Genomic DNA, 19,305 nt, shown 5'->3' with positions numbered 1-19,305 from the left:
AGGCAGCTGAGATCACCTTCCCACAGATTGCTGACACGCCCTGGGAAGACACATCTGCATGGCTGCACGGACTGCACATTTTGCTCCCCAGTGTGGAGGAGACAGTGCTGGAGGTGCTGCCCATCAGCACGCTGTGCCCATACTACCAAGCTTTTAAGTGTCTGCCGGCAGGGCTGCAGCTGTTTTAGCCCTGTGCGGCTGTGGGGGCAGTCGCTCTTGCACCAGCATTTATCGCAGAGAAATAAGATTTCCATTTGGTGATTTCCCATCTCCAAGTGAATCAGAGCGCAGACCAGACCCTGCGTGCGGAACAGGACAAACATTAGCCACTCTTCTGTTGGCAGCTAAGCAATTAGTCACAGGAAGGATGCCTAGACGCATCACCCTTCAGAAGACATTGTGGCTTTTAACTCTGCGGGTGCTTTCTTTACAGGATCAGCGTGCCAGGATGGAACAGCTGGGACTGAAGACTGGTTGCCAAAGAATTTGGCCGAGCTGTGTTCAGGAGCTCAATTGAACGAACTTCAAGCCTTTTACCCAGACATTGCTGGAGTCCATGCACCGAATAGCAGTAAAATTGGCACCAGCTTCCAAGCGAACCGGACAGCTTCCTGGGCTTTATGCTGCAGTAATAAGGACAAGGTGCCCGCGGTTCCTCCCAACGCCACCACCTCCTCAAGCAAGGATCATCTGGGGCGTACACGGGAGATTTCTAGGTCTGAGCCATGTGCAACATCATCTGTATGTGGATCCGCATCTGGAGGCGCAGCTGTAGGGCTTTAATCAGAAATAAACGGAGCCCAGCACACCTCTTACGCCGCCCGCCCCTCCAGCCCTTGCTGCCACACTGCAGCCCCGCGCATGCGCGCCCCGTTCACGGCGCCGCGCCTCGCTTGACGGCAGCGTGGCGGCCGCCTTTTACGGCAGAGTGGCAGCGCCGCCCTCCGGCCGGCTGCCGCGCTTGACGGCGGCGATGGCGTCGCGGCTGAGCGGGGCGCTGCGGCTGGCGGGCCTGGACGACTACATCGCGCCCTCGCAGGTGGGCCGGGGGCGGTGGTGGTGGGCTCCGGGAGGAGCTGGGAGGGAGGTGGCGTCCTCCAGCCGCCGTCAGGGGCCGGGGGACACGGGGGGGAGCGGCTCCCATGGGTGGCAGCCGCCCCCATGGGTGCTGGGCGCTGGCAGGGCCGGGCCCCGCGGCCTGGGCCCAGGGGCGCTGCCACGGGCACCGTGCCACCCTACAGGGTCACCGAGCCACCCCACGGGGTCACCGAGCCACCCCACGGGGTCAACGAACCACCCCCAAGGTCACCAAGCCACCCCAAAGGGTCGGCCTGTGCCACCCCGAGCGGGGCTGGTGTCACAGGGGCAAATATCAGGGCAGCAGAGGCACAGAGGTTTCTTTCCACAGTCTTCGAGCACCAGCAAAAGTACAAAATCCCAGATGTTTGCTGACAAATAGGGCAGAGAACTCCTGAACTGGTGGAATGGGGTGGAGCAAATCCCATTAACTCCTCCTGTAATTTGTGGGTTTCCCAGTGAAGCCTCCCACGTAAATGATGTGACCTGCTGCTCAGCTTCAAATAGGGATCCTTGTTTGATTTATTCACTGAGCAGAAGTGAAGAATCATAGAGACTTGTGCTTGTAGTCTCTGAATCTGGCAAAATGCAGAACAAAAACGTAGTAAGGTTGGATTAAGTTAGGGGTGATTCTGTTTAAAGGTGTTGGCAGAGCAAGGATGCTAAAAGGCAAAACGAATTGTAGCTGTGGAAGTAGGACAAGGAGTTGTAAGGTGTGTAAACAATAAAAATCGCACAAAATGTGAAAATACCCCTGAGACTTCATCACAGAACAATACAGAAAACTGGAAGCTGTCCATCTGAGGTCGTCAGAGCCCTTCCGACATCGCATGAGACTTCATTGGCACTAGGCAGATATTGGCTGCAGCGACCACGCCTCCATCGGTTAAAATTCGCAATGAAGGCTGCACGATCATCTGTCAGATTCGAGAGAGGAGGACTTTGCAGGCAAGGCTCCTGAAAACACAGCCGTGTTATTTCAGAAAGAACACGGAAACTCTCCTCTGGTTTTGGTATGATGCTGAAAAAGTGTTCCTTCTGTAAAAAAGGGGTAAGCGGATTTTGCTGGTACGTTTTCCCTTGGTGGTTATAAACACCGTAAGTAATTCCAGCATTGCTTAGGGTAGAGTAAGAGACATTCACTCTAGAACGAGACTTTGGGTTTGATCATTTTAGTTTCTTTTAAGCCTGCCTTCCACGCTTCATTGCTCATCTCGTTTTGGGGTTTTATTTCTCTTTCAGGAATGTATCAAGCCTGTAAAGGTCGAAAAAAAGCCTGGAAAAGCAGCAGCTAAGATCAGAATTGAAGCAGATGGGAGCTATTTTCAGATCGGTCAGGTATTTGTGATTTTTCTTTATTATTGTGTAAAATATGCAGAAAATGCTAATGTATTGTTACAAATTAATAGGTGTAACCCATTTGAATACTTCACAGAGGACCAAGATTTGTTGCTTTTGTCATCAGCATTCTCTCTCTTTTTCCCAAAGTCCAACTTGTTAATGATTAATTTTTACAAGTAATAATTCTGATCTTGTGTCTATTATTATGCTCTGAAACATAGACAATAACTAGTGGTGATTTTTAGTACTAGAGCAGATAAGCAAGTCTTTTTTGCCATCAATTCTTGAATATTACTAATTCCTAGAGTAGTTGAATGTCTTTTTTATTGCACTATTTCATACGGTGCAGTGTTACTTACAAAGAGATTCAATTAGATCAGATGATCTTTTAACTTTAAAAAAGGGGGAGCAGGGGATACAGCACTTCTAAAGGAGCCTGATTTCTTACTAAATGTTTTAATTCAGTAGTACCTAATTGCCCTGTCTGTGTCTGACTTTACTGAGAAATGAAGTTTAAGGGAGAGTCTCACTGGAAAACTGACTTACTCAGGTCAATTACTATGAAAAATATTTCCTTCCATTGCCATACCACGCAGTGATACTTGGCCATACATTTCCCTTCTAGTGTCTAAGTTTTGCACGCACAAAATCTGCAGAACATTCAGCATCACCAAAAAATATTAGCAAGCTGTAGTCTGGTTACACGATCTCTTTAGCAGGAGTGAAATTCAAGACGCCTGTGAAGAAACAGCCCCAGTACTATTCAGTAATAAGAGCTGCGTCTGATAGAGGTGGCAGAGCTGTTGTGCTTTCTGCAGCGTAACGTTCAGTGCACACTGGAGGTTGGTTCTTAAAGGCTTAGGATCTCTGTGGTCTACAGCTGTGTGGTTAAAGTCGCAGCTGCAATCTGTAGTATGTTAGCCATGGAGGCCTAGTCTTCAGCCACCCACAAGCTGAAAAACTAAGCAAGACAGGCCGTATTTGCTCCTGGGAAAGTATACAATTGCAGTGTTTTGGAGCAATGTCAGCCCACCGGATAGCAGAAATAACTGTGGCCTAAGCAACTGTTCTGTATTTGCTGACAAGTTCATGGTCTTGCTAAAGTTTATCCTGAAGTTCCTCAACGTACTTGCGTGGGTATGCCGAATAATGCCATTAAAATCAGCAGCCTGCAAAGATGCGTCCTCCTCCTTATTTTACTGAAAAAGAAACCAGGGGGTAAAAGGAGCAATATCTTTGGTACTCAACAGAGTAAAGGTGAGAAACTGCCACCCTGCCTCATTCTTTATTGGGATCAAAACGGAGTCTAATCTGTTTCTTCCCAGGATGGAGAAGCACAGAAACTGGAGAAGGCTAAAATTACTCTGAACGACTGTTTAGCTTGTAGCGGCTGCATTACATCAGCAGAGAGTGTGTTAATCACTCAGCAGAGCCACGAAGAGCTCTGCAAAGTACTGTCTTCTAACAAGGTAGGTGACAAGACATGGGGAAGGTGGGCTGCAAAGTTTTAAGGTCTTAACAGATTGGTGCGATGCACCTGCAGAAGCTTGTTTGGAAACAGCACGCACAAAAATTAGTTTCAAGGATGGGAAGGATCTGAATACGTTCTCAGTACAAAAACGTAGCCTTAGGTTTGGAAACGTCCTTTTTGTGTTGCCAGCCTACGTTAGTAACTTGGGAGATAAACTTGGAGATATTTGGTGAAGTTCTAACGTGCTACAATCCTGCAGGTGCTGTATTCGTACTGTCTGAACAGGTTGGTGTTTGTTTGTTTGTTTGTAAGACTGCAGCTCCCAATGAACAGAAGGTGGTGGTGGTTTCTGTTTCACCACAGTCCAGAGCTTCACTAGCTGCAAGATGTAAACTGAGCGTTCTGGAAACAGCAAAGAAGTTGACTGCGTTCTTAAAGCGTTTAGGCAAGTGTGGTAATGTGTTCTGTTAATCACAGGTGGGACTGCTGGGATACATGCTAGCTACACATTGTATGAGCTCACCAGGGCGATGTAAATTAACCTCCATCTGGATTCATAACATTTTGCATTAAGCTAAAATGCAAGCATTCTGCATTTTCAGTCACAAAGTAAAGTTGGGAGTAATGGGGAGAAGGAACTTTAAATGATTCACAGTTCTCCTGTGACTTTTGCTCTTGCCTATGCTGACACGCTGGGGAAAACAGTTCCCTCACAACTGGAGAGGTTGATAGCTGTAGATATGATGTGCAGATTGCTGCTTGTATCCTCCCTGTGAATTTTAACACGTGTGCTGTATTGCCTAGGTGTGCACTATGTATTTGATACAACCTTTTCAAGAAACTTCAGTCTGCTGGAGAGCCAAAAAGAGTTTGTAAAACGCTTCCGAAAACAATCTGAAGACAAAAAGGCTTTGCCGATGCTAGCTTCTGCCTGTCCAGGTATGGTGCTAAATTAGTTACAGAAATGATAAAATGGCGTGCTAAAGTACATCAAAACAAGAATTCAGAAAGCTAGTCAGAAAAGTTCATGTGGATAAATTTACGGAGAGGATTACTTCTCAGTACAAAGAGATCTTGGTGTTAATAGCAGTAATGGTCTGTGCAGCTGCCTACTGATCTTTCCAAAATGAATTGTGTTAACACTTCCTTTGCTTTTTGCACTGAAGTGAGTCTGAAATGGTTATTACTGGGTAGTAAGTCTGGGGTTGAGGGGCTGTGGGCACAGTGAAGGGGTGCTTGTTGTTTTTTTTATTTATTTATTGCAGCTGTTTGCTAATTAGACTCTTCTCAGGTTGGATCTGCTATGCAGAGAAAACCCATGGCAGTTTCATCATTCCTTATATCAGCACCACCAAGTCTCCGCAGCAGGTCATGGGCTCCTTGATAAAGGGCCATTTTGCAGAACAGCAGGTAAGGTCTATTGAACAATATCTTATATATACATATTCCTTTGTGTTTTACAAGAGAATCTGAAAATAAAAAGTTGTCTTGTAAATTGCCAGCAAAGGCAGCATCTATCTCACTTCCGCATAATCTAATAAGCAGCTGGCCAGTGGGCCAGTAACACTACGCTTAAGCTTCATGGGGTGCTTAAAACCTCTCTATATTATTCAGGAAGGATAGGGAATCTGATTTTTCAGCGTACTTGTGCTGACATCTCAAATACCACTGTGTGCTATTTTCATGCTGTTCACAGTTGGTGGATAACTTTTAAATTAACCTAAGAGAAAACTTCAGTCAGTGCATACGTGCAGATCATGTCTTGTCTAAAAATTACTTGTTCTTTCCCAACTTAATGTTCTGTTTCAGTTTGACTCAGTTTTGTTCTCAGTCTATAACCTTTGGAATCTTTCCAGATGTAAATTTGATACTTAAAGGCTAGAGCTATCCTAATAGCCCAGAGTTGTCCAGCAACAAACTTAAGCACCGTTTCTGATTGCATGATTTATTGGCTATTAACGAGCACTGGTTTAACGCTTGCATTAAATAATTGCTGACATCTGCATACTTGTTACAAAACTTGGCAGCTACTAAGAATATTTGGCACAAGACAGCGAAACAATGGCCTTGAGTCAATGACTTATTTCCTCAGCTTGTACTTAATTCTTGGATGGTCCTGAGTTTTTTGTCCAACTCGAGATTATTTCTTTGTTACTGATGCAGGGGTTTAGTAGCGCATTAGAAACATATCATGTAACTGAAGAGGATTTCTCCACTGATCGGATCACCTGCACTAGCAGTAGGTGGGGAACTGTGAAAGACCGTATTGTTGGCACTTGCTACAAAGTAGAGTTGGGCTCTTTGAGAGAGAAAAAATAGATTTTTTCATGTTCAATAATCAAGAGTATTTCCAGAGGCATGGCAGGGGTAGTTTCTTCATTCTCATTTGTACTTGGAAAACATCTTGCAGGAGATAGGTTTGATATTGACCAATCCAGCTACGTTGCTGTGTCTTTTTCCAGCACTTAACACCTGACCAGATATACCACGTAACAGTAATGCCCTGTTATGACAAAAAGCTAGAGGCTTCAAGGCCAGACTTTTTCAACCAAGAGTACCAAACTCGTGATGTGGACTGTGTAATCACCACAGGTAAGCAGAGCTAGAGACAGTCTAGATAATTTCTGGACTGGTTATAATAATGTTTTTTTTTTTGGTGATGGAGGAAGTAATGCATGGATATTGCTGTATAATTTCACTTCAATAATACAAATCATGTCCCGGTGAAGACTGCAGATGTATGCTTAGGTATTGTTCTGTGGGTTGTTTTCCTTTATCCCAACAATATTTTGTGCTTCTGTTTTTAGGAGAAGTGCTAAAGTTACTGGAACAAGAAGGAGTATCTCTATCAGATGTAGATCCTGCTCCTCTGGATACCATGTAAGAACAACATCTCATTTGTACCTTTCAGGCATGTTCTTGTTCAACCAATATTCATATCAAGTTCTTCAACACAATTTGCCTTCTACTGCTGTTCTGCTGTGTACAAGGCTGCACACATTTGCATTTGTTTTCTTGCATCACTAATTTTGAATCAGCACAATTCTGCATAAAGTTCTTTAGCAATCTATGACAAATTTATACTGTTGGAGCACCTGTAACTATTTACTGGATTTTAGTAGTTAAAGGATTAGCAATTCTCACTGTAAATCAGCAGGATGGCCATAGCTAGCTCAGTAAGAGTCTAACAGCAAAATAATTGTGCTAAGAACAAATGACATCACAGTCGTTTCATTACTTTTACTCCCAATGTAACTTGTGGAATCCTATGAAAATCTACTTGCATGCTCAGAGGAGCGAAATAATCTAGGTCAGCAATAAAAGAGTTTGCTGAAACAAAGCCTGTTATTGCACTGTCTGCAAACACAAGTTTGCGTATGTCTATTTGTTACCTGAGCTACTACAAGGATCCCAGTATTAAAGCATAAAAAAATATTTAGGTCACTCAGCTAATCTCTGGGAGTCTTTATTTGCAAAAACATGACCTTAAACATATGCAAACCAGATGAGACTTCAGTTGCACTAACTGAAAACATCTGGTTAAGTGACAACTGCAGAGATCTAAGAGATTATAGAAACATTGAAATCACATTTTTATCCCTCTAAGTTGACATGCAGTAATGGTTCCACACTGGTCACTAAAGCAAAGCATTCTCTTCGTCAGTTTAGAAGAAATGTCTCTGTAGCACTTTGTACCATAATAAACAGGCTACATATGTAGCAACCTTTATAAAGTTTAAAAGATGATTAACAATATAGTTCAGAAGCTTACTGTTCAGACTAAGTTTCTGGGAGAGATTTTCATGCCCCAAATACGCAGCAGATAGCACACGACCAGGATGTGACGCTTGTCTGTTTTCAGTTGTACCCGTGGCAGATACGACACTTGGTTTTGAAATGTAGTGTATTTCTAGATAGGATTTAAGTCTTTCTAGTACAACTAAGTGCCATGGGCAGCTCAGAAGTTGTCTGAACAGCACGTGTATGTTCACAGACCTGTGAACAGACGAATCGTTACATGAGACCTGTTTCCCAGTTTAGCTTTTACTGTTGTGAACATTGGTCGTTCCTGTGCTTCTGGAAAAAAAGAAGAACGTGAGATAGAGATTGTCTATGCAGTCTGATCCCTATCATTTAAGGGATTCTTTAAAAAAAAAATAGTAAATGAGATTTGTAGCTTATACAGCTGCTTCTTCACTTTTAGGTAAACTTAAAATGTGCATTCACAGAACCTTGGTTACCACTGATACGTAGCGGAAGGAAGACTTTTCCAATAATACGCTGAGTCAGTTCTGTAGAACTCAGTCTCTCGTTCTTGTTGCTCAGGAGGACTTCCTTAAGGAACTTAAGGCACACCAAGGCAGTAGTCACTCTTTTTCATTTACTGTGACTGATCTTATTTCACTACTGTATCTGCCTTGAAAGACAGGGTGATATAAATAACATCAGGTGATGCATAGCTGGAGAACTGATAAAACTTTAGGAACTGAGAGACTGCATAGCATGGATGCAAGCATGGTTTTAGTGCTGCCATTAAGCTTGTATATTGAAGGAGTTTACATCAGTGCATGCGTATAAAGCATTTTACTAGCACAGCTGTACTCATGCATTCTGAATTTATAAACTCTTCCCGTATCACCTTTTTCTAATGTGGCTTATGCACAAATTGCTTTCACATCAAAAGAATAAAAAATGTCTTCAGCTGTAATAAACGTCTGCGTGGCTAATTCCCAAAGTACAAGTTCAGAAGCTGCCCGTGTAAACAAGCACTTCTGTTCTACCTGTTTTATTGCTATACTATTAACAGAGTATCAAGAGGGGGGAAAAAAAGCATTCTGAAGTGTTTGGGTTCATTTAGGAAATAACATTATGGAGGTGTCAGTTATAACAGAACAAAATGTCTAATTACTTGATAAAAATCTCTGGCTCACTTCTGAGGAGTACATTCTGAGCACAAGGCCTCATGCTTGTGGTGATAAAGTGCTTCTGTAACCTTTTGCTAGCTTTAACTTACTCAGTAAATTGACTGCTTACAAACTGCACGTATTCATCAGGACTTAGAGCATTAACATAAGCAGTCCAATGGCTGTTGTTCTGCTCTATCCTCCAGCACGTGGAAAAGCCCATTAAGAGGTTATTATATTTGGCAGCAAGAATGAGATAAAGTGCCAGAAATCTGAGGACTTTTGCTGGTATAACTGTTTGCTCCAGGCCAGCACTGAAGCTTACTGGCAGCCTCGTTTTAAGAGAGTAGCAGTACGTGAGGCCAGACACACTGAAACATTTCATTAATGAAGCTCAGTTCCTGTAAACAAGATGAAATTAAAAATAGTTTCTGAAGGTGATTACAGGCTAAAGTGTTGCCTTCTGCAGTTCTTTTAAAACTAAGATTTTATCGGCAAGAGGCAACATCTTCGATTTGACTTGAAACTGCTTGGCCTGAATTCAAGTGTTTTCCCTCCTGCAGCTGTTAGTAGGAGAATGCAAGTGTCACTGCCTGATGAGTGCTTATAAGCATACCCCACATTTTATTATTCTCTTACAACAAAAGCTATTGTTGTGGCTTCCATCTGGTGAGCTGTTTTTCAAGAAACATTATCTTGACCTCTAAGTACTTGGTCGTGTTTTAGGATATCAGTGAGATGGAATTATTTGTGCAGAACTTGAATTAACAGAACTTATGCTAGCGCAGTTATTCAACACCAGAGACGTGTTGAACCAGAACCCGGTTCCTGCTGAGGACAACCATGTACAGAGCAAATGCCCTGGCGTTGTTAGGTTTGTTCATCTTTATGTTCTGCAACTTTGATAACCATGTGAAACCACAGCAACACAGGTTTCATCTCTTCGTGCTTGGATGGACAGCACTGATACCTCCTTGAAGCATTCTCTGATTCCCTGGCAATTAGATAAAAGTACCTGTTTTTTAAAAAAAAAATGTAAGAGGACCAGAGAGCTTTAAATAATGAACTCAGCTTTTGCTGATGTTGCAGAAAAGCTTTATGACTGATGTCTCTTGACTGACTCTAGATTGTGTTCTCCACGAGAAGCACAGGCTGCACAGACCCATACCCCCAGTGCTTCATTATTTCCCTCCTCCCATTTCTAAGTATAACCCAGGATGTTTGTAAAGATATTAAACAGGAAGCTAACAGCAAAATACGTTCGCTTAGACATCTCAGGTAACTGCCCTCATAACTCAAATGTTCCCAAATGTAGTTTTGACGTGTGAAGATTAAGTTGGCAGTGGGGTCAGGTCTTATGGGGGCATGTGACAGTATTTCCACTGAGCTTGACCCAAGAAATGTTAAGACAGCACAGAGTTAAGTCCGCAGGGCACTGAAGCTATAAATAGTCTCTTCCCAGGAGAAAAGGAAAGGCTAGGAGTTCAAAGGGAGCCGGTCTGTGGCATGTTCTATTGCTTTTGAATTCCCTGGATGAAAATTCTGCTATCAGGGAACCTCACAGAACTAACAACATGATGCTTCTATTAGGAGTACTGAAGCTGTTCTAGCACTGGCATAATGACACTTCTGTTTGAAGGAACAGTGGGCTCTGTGCTGGCTGTTGTTTTATCAAAGAGTCCCTTAAAACTGCTTCTTTCTTCCCTTCCTCAGGTTTAGTGGTGCTGCAGAAGAGGAACTCACTAGCCACTCAGGAGGTGGTTCTGGTGGTTATTTGGAGCACATATACAAGTATGCAGCCAAGGAACTCTTTGGAATTCAAGTGGATACAATTCAGTACAAACCTTTAAAGTAAGTTTAAAGTTTTTACAGAAAGCACTATTTTTATTGCAATTCTGTTTATGCTTTATCTTGCTGATGGGCCAAAACTTTCTTTGCAATGTTAAACATTTTACTTTGAGGCATGGGAATTGGCTTCTGACTCCCACAGTTGCTGAGCAATAAATCAGCCAGCACTCCATGCAGCCTGGCCCTTGGAGACTTCTAGCCCCTTCACCACCCACACGTTTTATTTTGGCCTGATGGATTTTCCCAGTATCAAGTTTCAGATAATCTTAGAGCAACACAGAAGTCAGAGCTCACACGAATCTGAGTTGTCTCACCTGCAAAGAGGCCAATAATGTAGCTTTGTTACTGATGTAGCTATCACAGAACAGAAAAAAAACTCACGTCCCAACTTTGGAACTGTTTTAACAGTGTTATGGTGAGACAGAAAAAAAGTCACTTCAGTTTGGGCATAGAGGCACATTTAGCTGAGATTCCTGCATGCTTCCCAGGTATAAGCTTAATGTGACCTTCGTAGTGAATTACATCCTGATTAACGATATTAGTGCTTAGGATTCTCTGGTGTCGGAAGCAGAAGAAATACAGAAACCGTTCCTTGCAGTCTCAATACAAAACACTTGATAAAAGTGAAATTACTTATTATCAGGAACAGGTATTTCCACTAATGCTAGGAGTTTGGAAGCCTTCAATGATAGCTTCCTCCATGGTTTTATGACCCACTACAGTTTAAGTTTCCTTCCGTAGCCTCCCTGATGTGTAAGTTGGCTGAAGCCAGCTCAGGTGGCCTGTCACAATGAAACTTCAGTTTAGGCTCCATTTGTTGTAAGGATTTATTCAATACAGGGAACAAGCAGCAGGTCCTCAAACAGGATCTGAAAGGATTTGTAAGATAGCTCTGCCAACTGTTTTGCTTGGGTGGCAAAGAACTAGGACAGCCTTCTCAAATAAGACTTCATAAAGAACTTTGTTTCTACACAGGCTTCTTTGAAGTTTAAAATAGAAGTTAATTTTGATAAGACATTCTCTGCTCTTGTTCCTCAGAAACAAGGACTTCCAAGAGGTGACACTGGAGAAGGATGGAGTAGTTCTGCTCCAGTTTGCCTTGGCATACGGATTTCGAAACATACAGAACTTAGTACAAAAACTGAAACGAGGGAAGTCACCCTATCACTACGTTGAAGTCATGGCCTGCCCATCAGGTAAGGCTGCATAGGGATTTCACTGCTTCAGTCCATAGCTGTAGGAAGCCATATGGAGCTGTAACTAAAATGTGAGACAGCAGCAGCTTCTCACATCCCTCAATATTGTGGCAAGTCTTCAAATTCTTAAGATGTGTTAGTCACAACATGGGATTTCAAAGGGGTATATATGTTTTCCTACCTAGAAGCTAGTAATTCTTCAGGATTTAAGTAATTACAGTTAAATTTCATGTTGAAACAGCAAATCCAGAACATACCCCGAGATATGTATCTTACCTTCAGTTGTGACTGCAGGGCTGTTTTTGTCTAGGTTGCATACTGGCTTTTTTTTTCCCCTCCCCTGACAACAGAGGAAGAAAACCAGCACTCCTTGCTTCCTCTTATCTGTTTCTCCCTGACACGTCCCAGGAAGCCTTGGAGCCCCGTCACAGCTGGGCTGAATGAATTAGCAGTGGGTCACAGCAGGCAATGATCTTGGGCTGCTGCCTGCCCTCCTGCTGTTAGATAATGGGGGCGTGTTCTCATTTCTGCAGCTGTTCACAGGTGGAAAGTAAGCTTAACTGGAGTTGGTTTTGTTTGCCTGATAAAACTGAAGTCATTCCTAAACTCAGTGATATTTTCCCACTTTGTTTTACGCAGGCTGTTTAAATGGAGGTGGCCAGATTGAACTGGAAGGTGAATCCAGCAAGGACTGGCTCCAGCAAGTTGATAAGCTGTATAATTCTCTTAAACCTGAAATTCCAGAGGAGAACCGGACTGTAACCGAACTGTATGAGCAGTGGCTGGGTGGTACGGAGACAGAAAAGGCTGGGAAAGCTTTGCATACAGAGTACCACGCAGTGGAGAAAACAAGCACCGGATTTAACATCAAATGGTGAAGAGGGATGCTGGAAGCAGATCTGTGAAGCCCAGATAAACCCAGTGCCTTTTAAAGCTGATTGTATGTAAGATTCTCAAGAGACAGCTAAAGCTCCGCGCCATCACTGCTGAACTGCACTTTCTGCATCTCCTGAGGGAGAAGGTAATGTGCACATAGGCAGGCAATACTAATTCCTACAGCTTTATAATTATTATAATGATGTGAATAGAAGACAAACACTGACTTAAATACATGTTAAAAGAAGCAGTAATGTATCTTAGCCTCTACAGTCTTTAATGACTAAATCTGCACTCCCTTCACAATCCTGTTCCTAACGTAAGTGACAAATTTAAGGTACTGAAGGACTTGGCTTGCAGTAGGCTGTAACCTCACTGAGATGAGCTTTATGCTACCTGAGTATTTCCCATCCAGGCTTTGCTGTATTTTTCACAGCACTAAGTTTTATGGCCCTCTCTTTTGGGACATCCTTGTTTAGTTATAAATGGTCTAATTAGACCTTGGGTTTTCTGTGTTTCTCTGCCCCTGACTGGATGCCCTTGGCTGCAGCATCTCTGCACTGGCACGGGGGGGCGGGTACCAGCAGCCTGTAATCATGTGAGGAGCATCATCTCTAGGGCTGTTCTGGGGCCTGCTGAAATGTGACTCGAATGAATGTTTAAGAAGAAAAAGCTGTGTGTTTTTTCCTTTAATTATAACAATTGTCCATAACTGGGGCCAATTACATCTCTCTCCATAAATACATGGAGACACACAGAACTGTCACAGCTACCCTGGCCTCAGCAGTCACTTACGGATGAGTAATATCCTTAAACTCAGCAAAAAACAGTTTTTACACTGCTTCAAGTAAGAATTTATTGCTACTTTTCTTTTTGACAAAAGTCCTTGGTGTCTCTGAAAGGTGCTAATTTATAAAAGGTCATAGAAAAAGAAGGCTGGAGGATGTAATCATTATCAGTTTACCAGAACAATCCAAGAGGTTAGCAAAAATACATCTGGTTTAGTGTGGTGCATTACAATGCTTTGCCAGAACACGTGTGGATGTGAACTAGATTTGGTCTTCTGTTATGGGAGATGATGTGTGTTTGACTTCCTATTTGTATTTTTACGTATCGGTGTTTCCAGAACTATTTACAGAAAACAAACAAACTGTGAATGACTGACTCTGTTTTGGTCTATTTAATCTGAATGTCATTTCATGGAGTGACACCGTGTGTAGGAGGGGGACGGGGTGGTGGGAGGAGTTGCAGCTGTACCTTGAATCTCCTCGTGACCGCTGTAGCTACAAGTGAAAATGAACTTAAAAATCACATTCTTGCTTCACTTAACTATTTCTCCTTTTCCCAGTTACTTTCTGCAGAGTCATTCTCCATCACGTAGCAGTGAAGGGGATGAGAGCTGAACACAAAGCTGCCCTTTTGCTTTGTTCCTTCAGAGTAAATACCAACAGCCGAAGCTGGTTACTGCATCTAGCCCAAACTGAAACCTTGCCCAGACCCTCTGCAGAGATAACCCTCGCTCAGTTACTGCAGGCCTTGAGCTCAGGGCTGGCAAAAAGCAAAGCTGCCAGACCTCAACCTGCCTCTTAACAGCTTCTCTGACAACACTTCCCGTGTCCTTCTCAAAGCCTCCCAGTATTCATTAGAAGTAAGCCAACGTTGTAGAAGACAATTTAAATGTTTTTAATTAAAAGCTTTACATATTTTAGGTGTTGCCGATTAATCAGTGAATTCACAGTGTTCGTAAGGCAAAAATCTCCCCCCGTCTCCCCCTCCCTTCCCTAGTCAGACACGAGCAAGTTGGCAGCTGCAGTGACTGCCCTTCTCCATGCATAGTTCAGTAACACAGTGTTACGCTAAGTCAGAACGTTTTTATCTACAGGAGAGATGCCAGTGCTATTGCAAACTAAGTCCACCATGCCGAAGTGCTGAGACCATAAACTTTGTACATCAGTGCAAAAGAAACACATTCTGTTTCTGTTGAGAACATGCACATCCAGCCAGAAGTGCACAAGTAAAGCTGACGTAGCTGTAGGTTAAAGAGAGGGTTTGCCTTTTGTTGCCTCCAGTTACCCACACCTCACCAAAGCTGCCACAGGACTCTACCCAGAACACACCCAGACCACAGCTCCCACAACCTCTCCCAGGTGTCTGCTCTTGCCACGGTATCAAGAACAGCTCCAGTTTCACCCTGCCTGCGAACCGCATGCTGCTATCGACGTGAGCAAGCCCCATGCTAGTTGAGAAACCCTCCCGCAGGCACCCAAGCGCATCTTCACTCAGTATAAATCATATTCCACAGGCACTCGCCAGGTAACAGATGCGGGTCAGGGCATCACCTACAAATTGTACCATTGCATCTGAACTGGGTAACTGCGAGGCAAAAGTACTGAGGCAACTTGTGCAGCAGGACTGACTCTTTCCCTCCTGTGCAGGAGAGTAAATTCTAACAATATAACTTAAAAAGGCAAAAAAGAAAACCTTAGTCAAGTGTCTAGCAAGGGAAAAAAGGGCCATAAATCAGGCCTCAGTGGTAACAGATGCAATTCACAGTCTACACACGACAGATCCTGAAGTCAACTCTATTCCAGTGTTAGGAGCTATAAAGTTTGTAACCAGTGCTTAAAAGGACACCCCCTGTGGTATGGGGCTATGGGGCCAGCTCCTCTGTTTGCTTCTCCCTGTTCTCATTTAATCTGCATGAACAGGGGGTAAACTGAGCATCACGGAGACAACTCGTCACGCGCACATTGCACAACTGAAGTAAAGAAAAAAAGAGATTTGTGTGACTGCCCAACACAGAGCGACCTGCCCCAAGCCAGACCCAGCGGAGGGATTTTCACAGCTATTTACAGCGCTACCTTCAAGCCCTATTTTTCCCTAGAAAAAGAAAACTACATTTCTCAGTTTTGTAATACAACTCACCACCACCTGCAGAATAAAAGCTCTACACCTTTCTCAGACTTTAAAAAAAAAAGAAATACAGTAGTGATTCTGCACAAACTGATTCTGCACAAACTGATTCCGCACAAACTGAACAATGAGGGCCGCAAGCTCAAGAGGCATACAAGACCCAGCTGCTCCCTCACTCTTATTCCAGAGGAAAGGCGAGGTATGTGTGAAGTTCATCCAGTATTTTTCCAGTATTCTATCTTGGGGAAAAAAATGTAACGGATCCATAGCAGCATGTTGTTGCTTGCTGCCTAAAAGCTCTCCCACCCTGAAAAGCACTGTACAGAGTGGATGAGAGCATGCTCTCCTCCGCACCTGAGCTCCACCTGGATGTATCCTGCAAGGTTTAAGCAATTTGGATGGCTCCGATAAGTCAGCAATTGCCTTAGAAACCCCTACCCGATCTCCTACATTGCCTACTAAAAACCAGAAAGTAAAAAAGGGAAAAAAATACACAAAGCACAAGGCAGGCAGGGTTTCTGTCAGCCCAGCTCTGAAGTCCAGCGGCTGCTGCTGACCTCCAGCTCGACGCCCGTCCCCTGGCCGCTGGGAGCCTGGGGCAGCTCCTCCTGCGTGTCCCCAGGGCCTCGCACCCATCCCTGCCCGGGGCCTGACCAGGGCACGGGGATGCCCGAGCGGAGCAGCACGAGGCAGCTGGAGGAGGTAGGACAGCCTGGAGCCTGCTGGGTGCCGCTGGTCTCCCCGCTCCCCCAAACGCCCCCTCACCCTCTGCAGCAGCACCCCCATCCTCGTGGTGCAGGGCTGACCGGCACAGTTGCTGGAAGTAACCACACGTTTCCAAAGCTGCCGAGGGCAGCAGGAGCCGGGCTCAGCGCTGGAGGGAGCGACAGCAGATTGGGCTGAAAATGAGCAGGTTTGGGTCAGGAGCCCCCTCCCAGTGGCGAGGCCCCTGCCACCACCAGGACGCTGCATTTTGGTGGCCGTGCCCGTGGCCACACCAGGGAGCCGCCTGCTGCAGCCGCGGCTCACTTCTTCTCCAGAAAGGGGCCGAAAAGTCCCCAGTCGAAGGCCAGCACGGCCTGGGGATGGGGCCGCTCCTTGGGCTTCTTGAAGTTATCCTTCTCGGTGCGGAGAGCCCTCAGCACCTCCACCGGCTCCGTCTTGCCCGTGAACTTCTGCACGGCCTCCTCCCTGCAAGGACAACGGCTCCGCTGGAATGGTGGGGACAGGATGGGGACCCAGCTCACCACCAGGACAGCGGGGGGCACGGCGGGCACGTAGGGCTGGTCTGCAGGTACCCTGCGGTGGCAGTGAGGGACCCTGCATGCAGGCACCCTCCCCTCCCTCGGGGTTTGGAATTCCCACTGTCCAACAAAGCCACTGGGAGAAGAGGCAATGCTGGAGGGGAAGGGGGAGCAGGTCTGGGGGCAGGACAGGGGTGGACACCGGCCCCGTTTTGGGGCTTACCCACACGGGGCCCTTTGTGCCCCCAAGGTGCCGGCTCTACGTACGTGACCCGCAGGAAGGGGTTGTAGAGGAACTCCTCCTGCAGCGTGGAGGGCACCGTGGGCAAGTCCTCGTCATCCCGCTGCTGCAAGGAACCAGAAGCGTCCAAAAACCCGCTGACACCCAACATCCCCCACCCCCCGCCATCACCCCCACGGGGGCACGGACACTTACTTTGGCCCACGCAAGTTTCTTCTTCACTACTTCGTTCTCCGGTTCCACTTTTAAGGCAAACTTGAGGTTTCGGACAGTGCACTCGTGGCCGCAGAACACCTTCTGCAACGGCAGCGGGAAGCACCCCGTGTCACACGTGCTCCTGGTGCCGGATCCCACCCTGCTGCGCCCCAGTGCACGGAGCCCCAGGGATCAGATCCCCCCCCAACATCTCACCCCCCCCCCCAGGCCGGGATTGGGGTGCTCACCGTCTCCTTCGGCAGCGCCCCCAGCACTTGGGTGAGGTTGGTGTACATCTGCTCCGCCGTCCCCTCGAAGAACTTCCCGCAGCCTCCCACAAACAGGGTGTCACCTGCGGGGACACGGGGCTAGGCACGGGGGGGGGGGGGGACCCCAAACCCGCAGCAGGACAGGGCAAGAGCAGGGATACGCGGCAGATTTGCCCCACGAGCATGGGGTGGGGATGGAGTGGGCAGCGTGGGGTGCACGGCAGCGGGGTGGGGGTACCTGAGAAGAGAGCCGGCGCATCCGGGGAGCCGTCCTCCCACATGAAGTAGCACATGTGGCCCGAGGTGTGGCAGGGGGTGAAGAGGCACCTCACGCGGATGGCCCCGAACTGCGGGGAGGGAGGGTCAGGGCCGTGGCCAGGCACGTCCAGGCTCACCACGGACCCCCGGCCTCCCCAAGCCCCGCAGCGCCGCCTGCCCAGGGCCCCCAGGCGGGTGGGGGACACCGAGGGGGATGCTGCCTTGGGGGTGCCCCAGCGCCACCCCAAACGTGCCGGGAAGGGGACAGGGCCTCTCCCCATGGTCAGTGCACCCACCCCACACGAGCGGTGCTGGCTCTGCATCACCCTGGGGGCTGCACACCCACAAACACCCCCAGGTAGATGGCACCTCACCGTCAGCTCCTCGTCGGGGGCCACCTTGTGCGTCAGGGCCCCGATCCGCTCATCGGCGCCGTACACCCGCAAGCCGGGGCAGAGCCTCGCCAGCTCCTCATTGCCCCGCGCATGGTCCCTGCGCGGGGAGAGGAGGCAATGGGCACCACGGGGCACCGCTGGGCACGGCCATGGCCAGCACCTACGTCCCGCACGGCGGCCAGCAGCACTTACCAGTGGTGGTGGGTGGTGAGGACGGCTCGCAGCACCACGTCCTCCCTCCTGACGATCTCCAGCAGCTGGAAGGGGCCGGGAGCAGCAGGACGTGAGCGCAGGAGGTGACGAGCAGCCAACACCGAGCACCCAACACTGCACACCCAACACCCCGCAGCCGCCCAGCAAAGCACGGCCACTCTCGGAGCAGCCAGCACCGTGCAGGATCGGTCCTGCACCGCGAACCAGGGGCCTGGCAAAAGGAAACGCACCCCAAAAACCACGCACGGCCGGGGGGGGGCCGGCAGGAGCCGAAGGCACGGCTCACCATGCACAGAGCAGGGCAGGGGGGTGCAAAGGGGCAGCTCCCGGGGGGCTGGGGGCTATTTTGGGGCCCTGCTCGTTTTGGGGCCGGTGTTAGCACAGCAGCAGCAGGGAGGTGGGCCCGGCGCGCCCCCCCCCCCCCCCCTCCCGCTCCCCCTCCGCAGCCGGGGCTCTGCCGCCTGGAGCCTCCCCGGGGAGCCCCAGTTCAGCGCCCCCAGCCCCCCCACCCCGGGGCTGCCCTCCCGGAGGAGGAAGGAAACGTGCGAGCAAGCGGCGAAGGCTTAAAAAAAAATAAAACACAGGGGAGGGAAGGGGGGTGGAAGGGGTGGGGGGGGGGGGGGGGGGAATCGGCAGGGGGGGGTCCGCTCCGCGCAGAGCCCCCCCGGCCCCCCCTTGATAAGGGGAAGGGCCCGGCGCCTCTCACCCTTTTGGGCACGGCGGCGTCCACGGCCACGGCGTCGCGGGTGCGCTCCTCGATGACCAGGTACATGTAGTTGTCCTCCAGCACCGAGATCACCTTCACCTTCATGCTCCCGGGCCCGGCCGCCGGGACACCCCCGCCACCCCCCCCCCCCCCCCCCC

General features: G+C 47.6%; 2 protein-coding genes and 1 long non-coding RNA gene across 4 annotated transcripts; 2 read left to right on the top strand and 1 right to left on the bottom strand.

Moving 5' to 3' along the window:
• The first annotated feature begins 914 nt into the window (after positions 1 to 914).
• On the top strand, positions 915 to 13,877 carry CIAO3 (cytosolic iron-sulfur assembly component 3). Of its 2 annotated transcripts, none has more exons than XM_035340022.1 (11): positions 915 to 1,039; positions 2,320 to 2,415; positions 3,744 to 3,887; positions 4,202 to 4,334; positions 4,694 to 4,828; positions 5,181 to 5,299; positions 6,352 to 6,481; positions 6,697 to 6,769; positions 10,507 to 10,644; positions 11,680 to 11,837; positions 12,477 to 13,877. In XM_035340022.1, exons 1-11 carry the CDS (start codon positions 974 to 976, stop codon positions 12,713 to 12,715), a joined length of 1,431 nt encoding a protein of 476 aa, XP_035195913.1. In that variant the 5' UTR covers positions 915 to 973; the 3' UTR covers positions 12,716 to 13,877. The 2 variants fall into 2 exon arrangements, with proteins under 2 accessions (XP_035195913.1, XP_035195914.1); XM_035340023.1 differs by lacking the exon at positions 915 to 1,039 and adding an exon at positions 1,854 to 2,128.
• On the top strand, positions 6,776 to 8,047 carry LOC118174597. Its single transcript, XR_004754702.1, has 2 exons — positions 6,776 to 7,902; positions 7,979 to 8,047. It is a non-coding gene; the product is annotated as an uncharacterized LOC118174597 (long non-coding RNA).
• A 1,846-nt stretch (positions 13,878 to 15,723) lies between the features above and the next one.
• On the bottom strand, positions 15,724 to 19,298 carry HAGHL (hydroxyacylglutathione hydrolase like). The gene is made up of 9 exons (XM_035340035.1): positions 19,148 to 19,298; positions 18,421 to 18,485; positions 18,208 to 18,325; positions 17,814 to 17,922; positions 17,555 to 17,658; positions 17,307 to 17,408; positions 17,138 to 17,217; positions 16,565 to 16,817; positions 15,724 to 16,298 (listed from the first exon to the last, which is right to left on the bottom strand). The coding sequence occupies exons 1-8, from the start codon at positions 19,250 to 19,252 to the stop codon at positions 16,652 to 16,654; spliced, it is 849 nt and encodes a 282-aa protein (XP_035195926.1). The 5' UTR covers positions 19,253 to 19,298; the 3' UTR covers positions 15,724 to 16,298; positions 16,565 to 16,651.
• Between the last annotated feature and the right edge of the window lie 7 nt (positions 19,299 to 19,305).

This window comes from Oxyura jamaicensis, chromosome 14 (genome assembly GCF_011077185.1).
Source record: "Oxyura jamaicensis isolate SHBP4307 breed ruddy duck chromosome 14, BPBGC_Ojam_1.0, whole genome shotgun sequence".
In the NCBI taxonomy this organism is placed as follows: Eukaryota; Metazoa; Chordata; class Aves; order Anseriformes; family Anatidae; genus Oxyura; species Oxyura jamaicensis.
This window is presented reverse-complemented; position numbering and strand designations above follow the sequence as displayed.

Bases quoted from the DNA above. Each gene is read 5' to 3' on its own strand.
- CIAO3 (XM_035340022.1), top strand. From the start codon at position 974: ATGGCGTCGCGGCTGAGCGGGGCGCTGCGGCTGGCGGGCCTGGACGAC. The intron at 1,040-2,319 runs GTGGGCCGGGGG...TTTCTCTTTCAG, and splicing joins ACTACATCGCGCCCTCGCAG to GAATGTATCAAGCCTGTAAA. The intron at 4,829-5,180 runs GTATGGTGCTAA...GACTCTTCTCAG, and splicing joins GCTAGCTTCTGCCTGTCCAG to GTTGGATCTGCTATGCAGAG.
- HAGHL (XM_035340035.1), bottom strand. From the start codon at position 19,252: ATGAAGGTGAAGGTGATCTCGGTGCTGGAGGACAACTACATGTACCTG. The intron at 17,923-18,207 runs GTGAGGTGCCAT...CCCTCCCCGCAG, and splicing joins CCCCCGACGAGGAGCTGACG to TTCGGGGCCATCCGCGTGAG. The intron at 17,409-17,554 runs GTGAGCACCCCA...CTGCCGTTGCAG, and splicing joins GGGCGCTGCCGAAGGAGACG to AAGGTGTTCTGCGGCCACGA.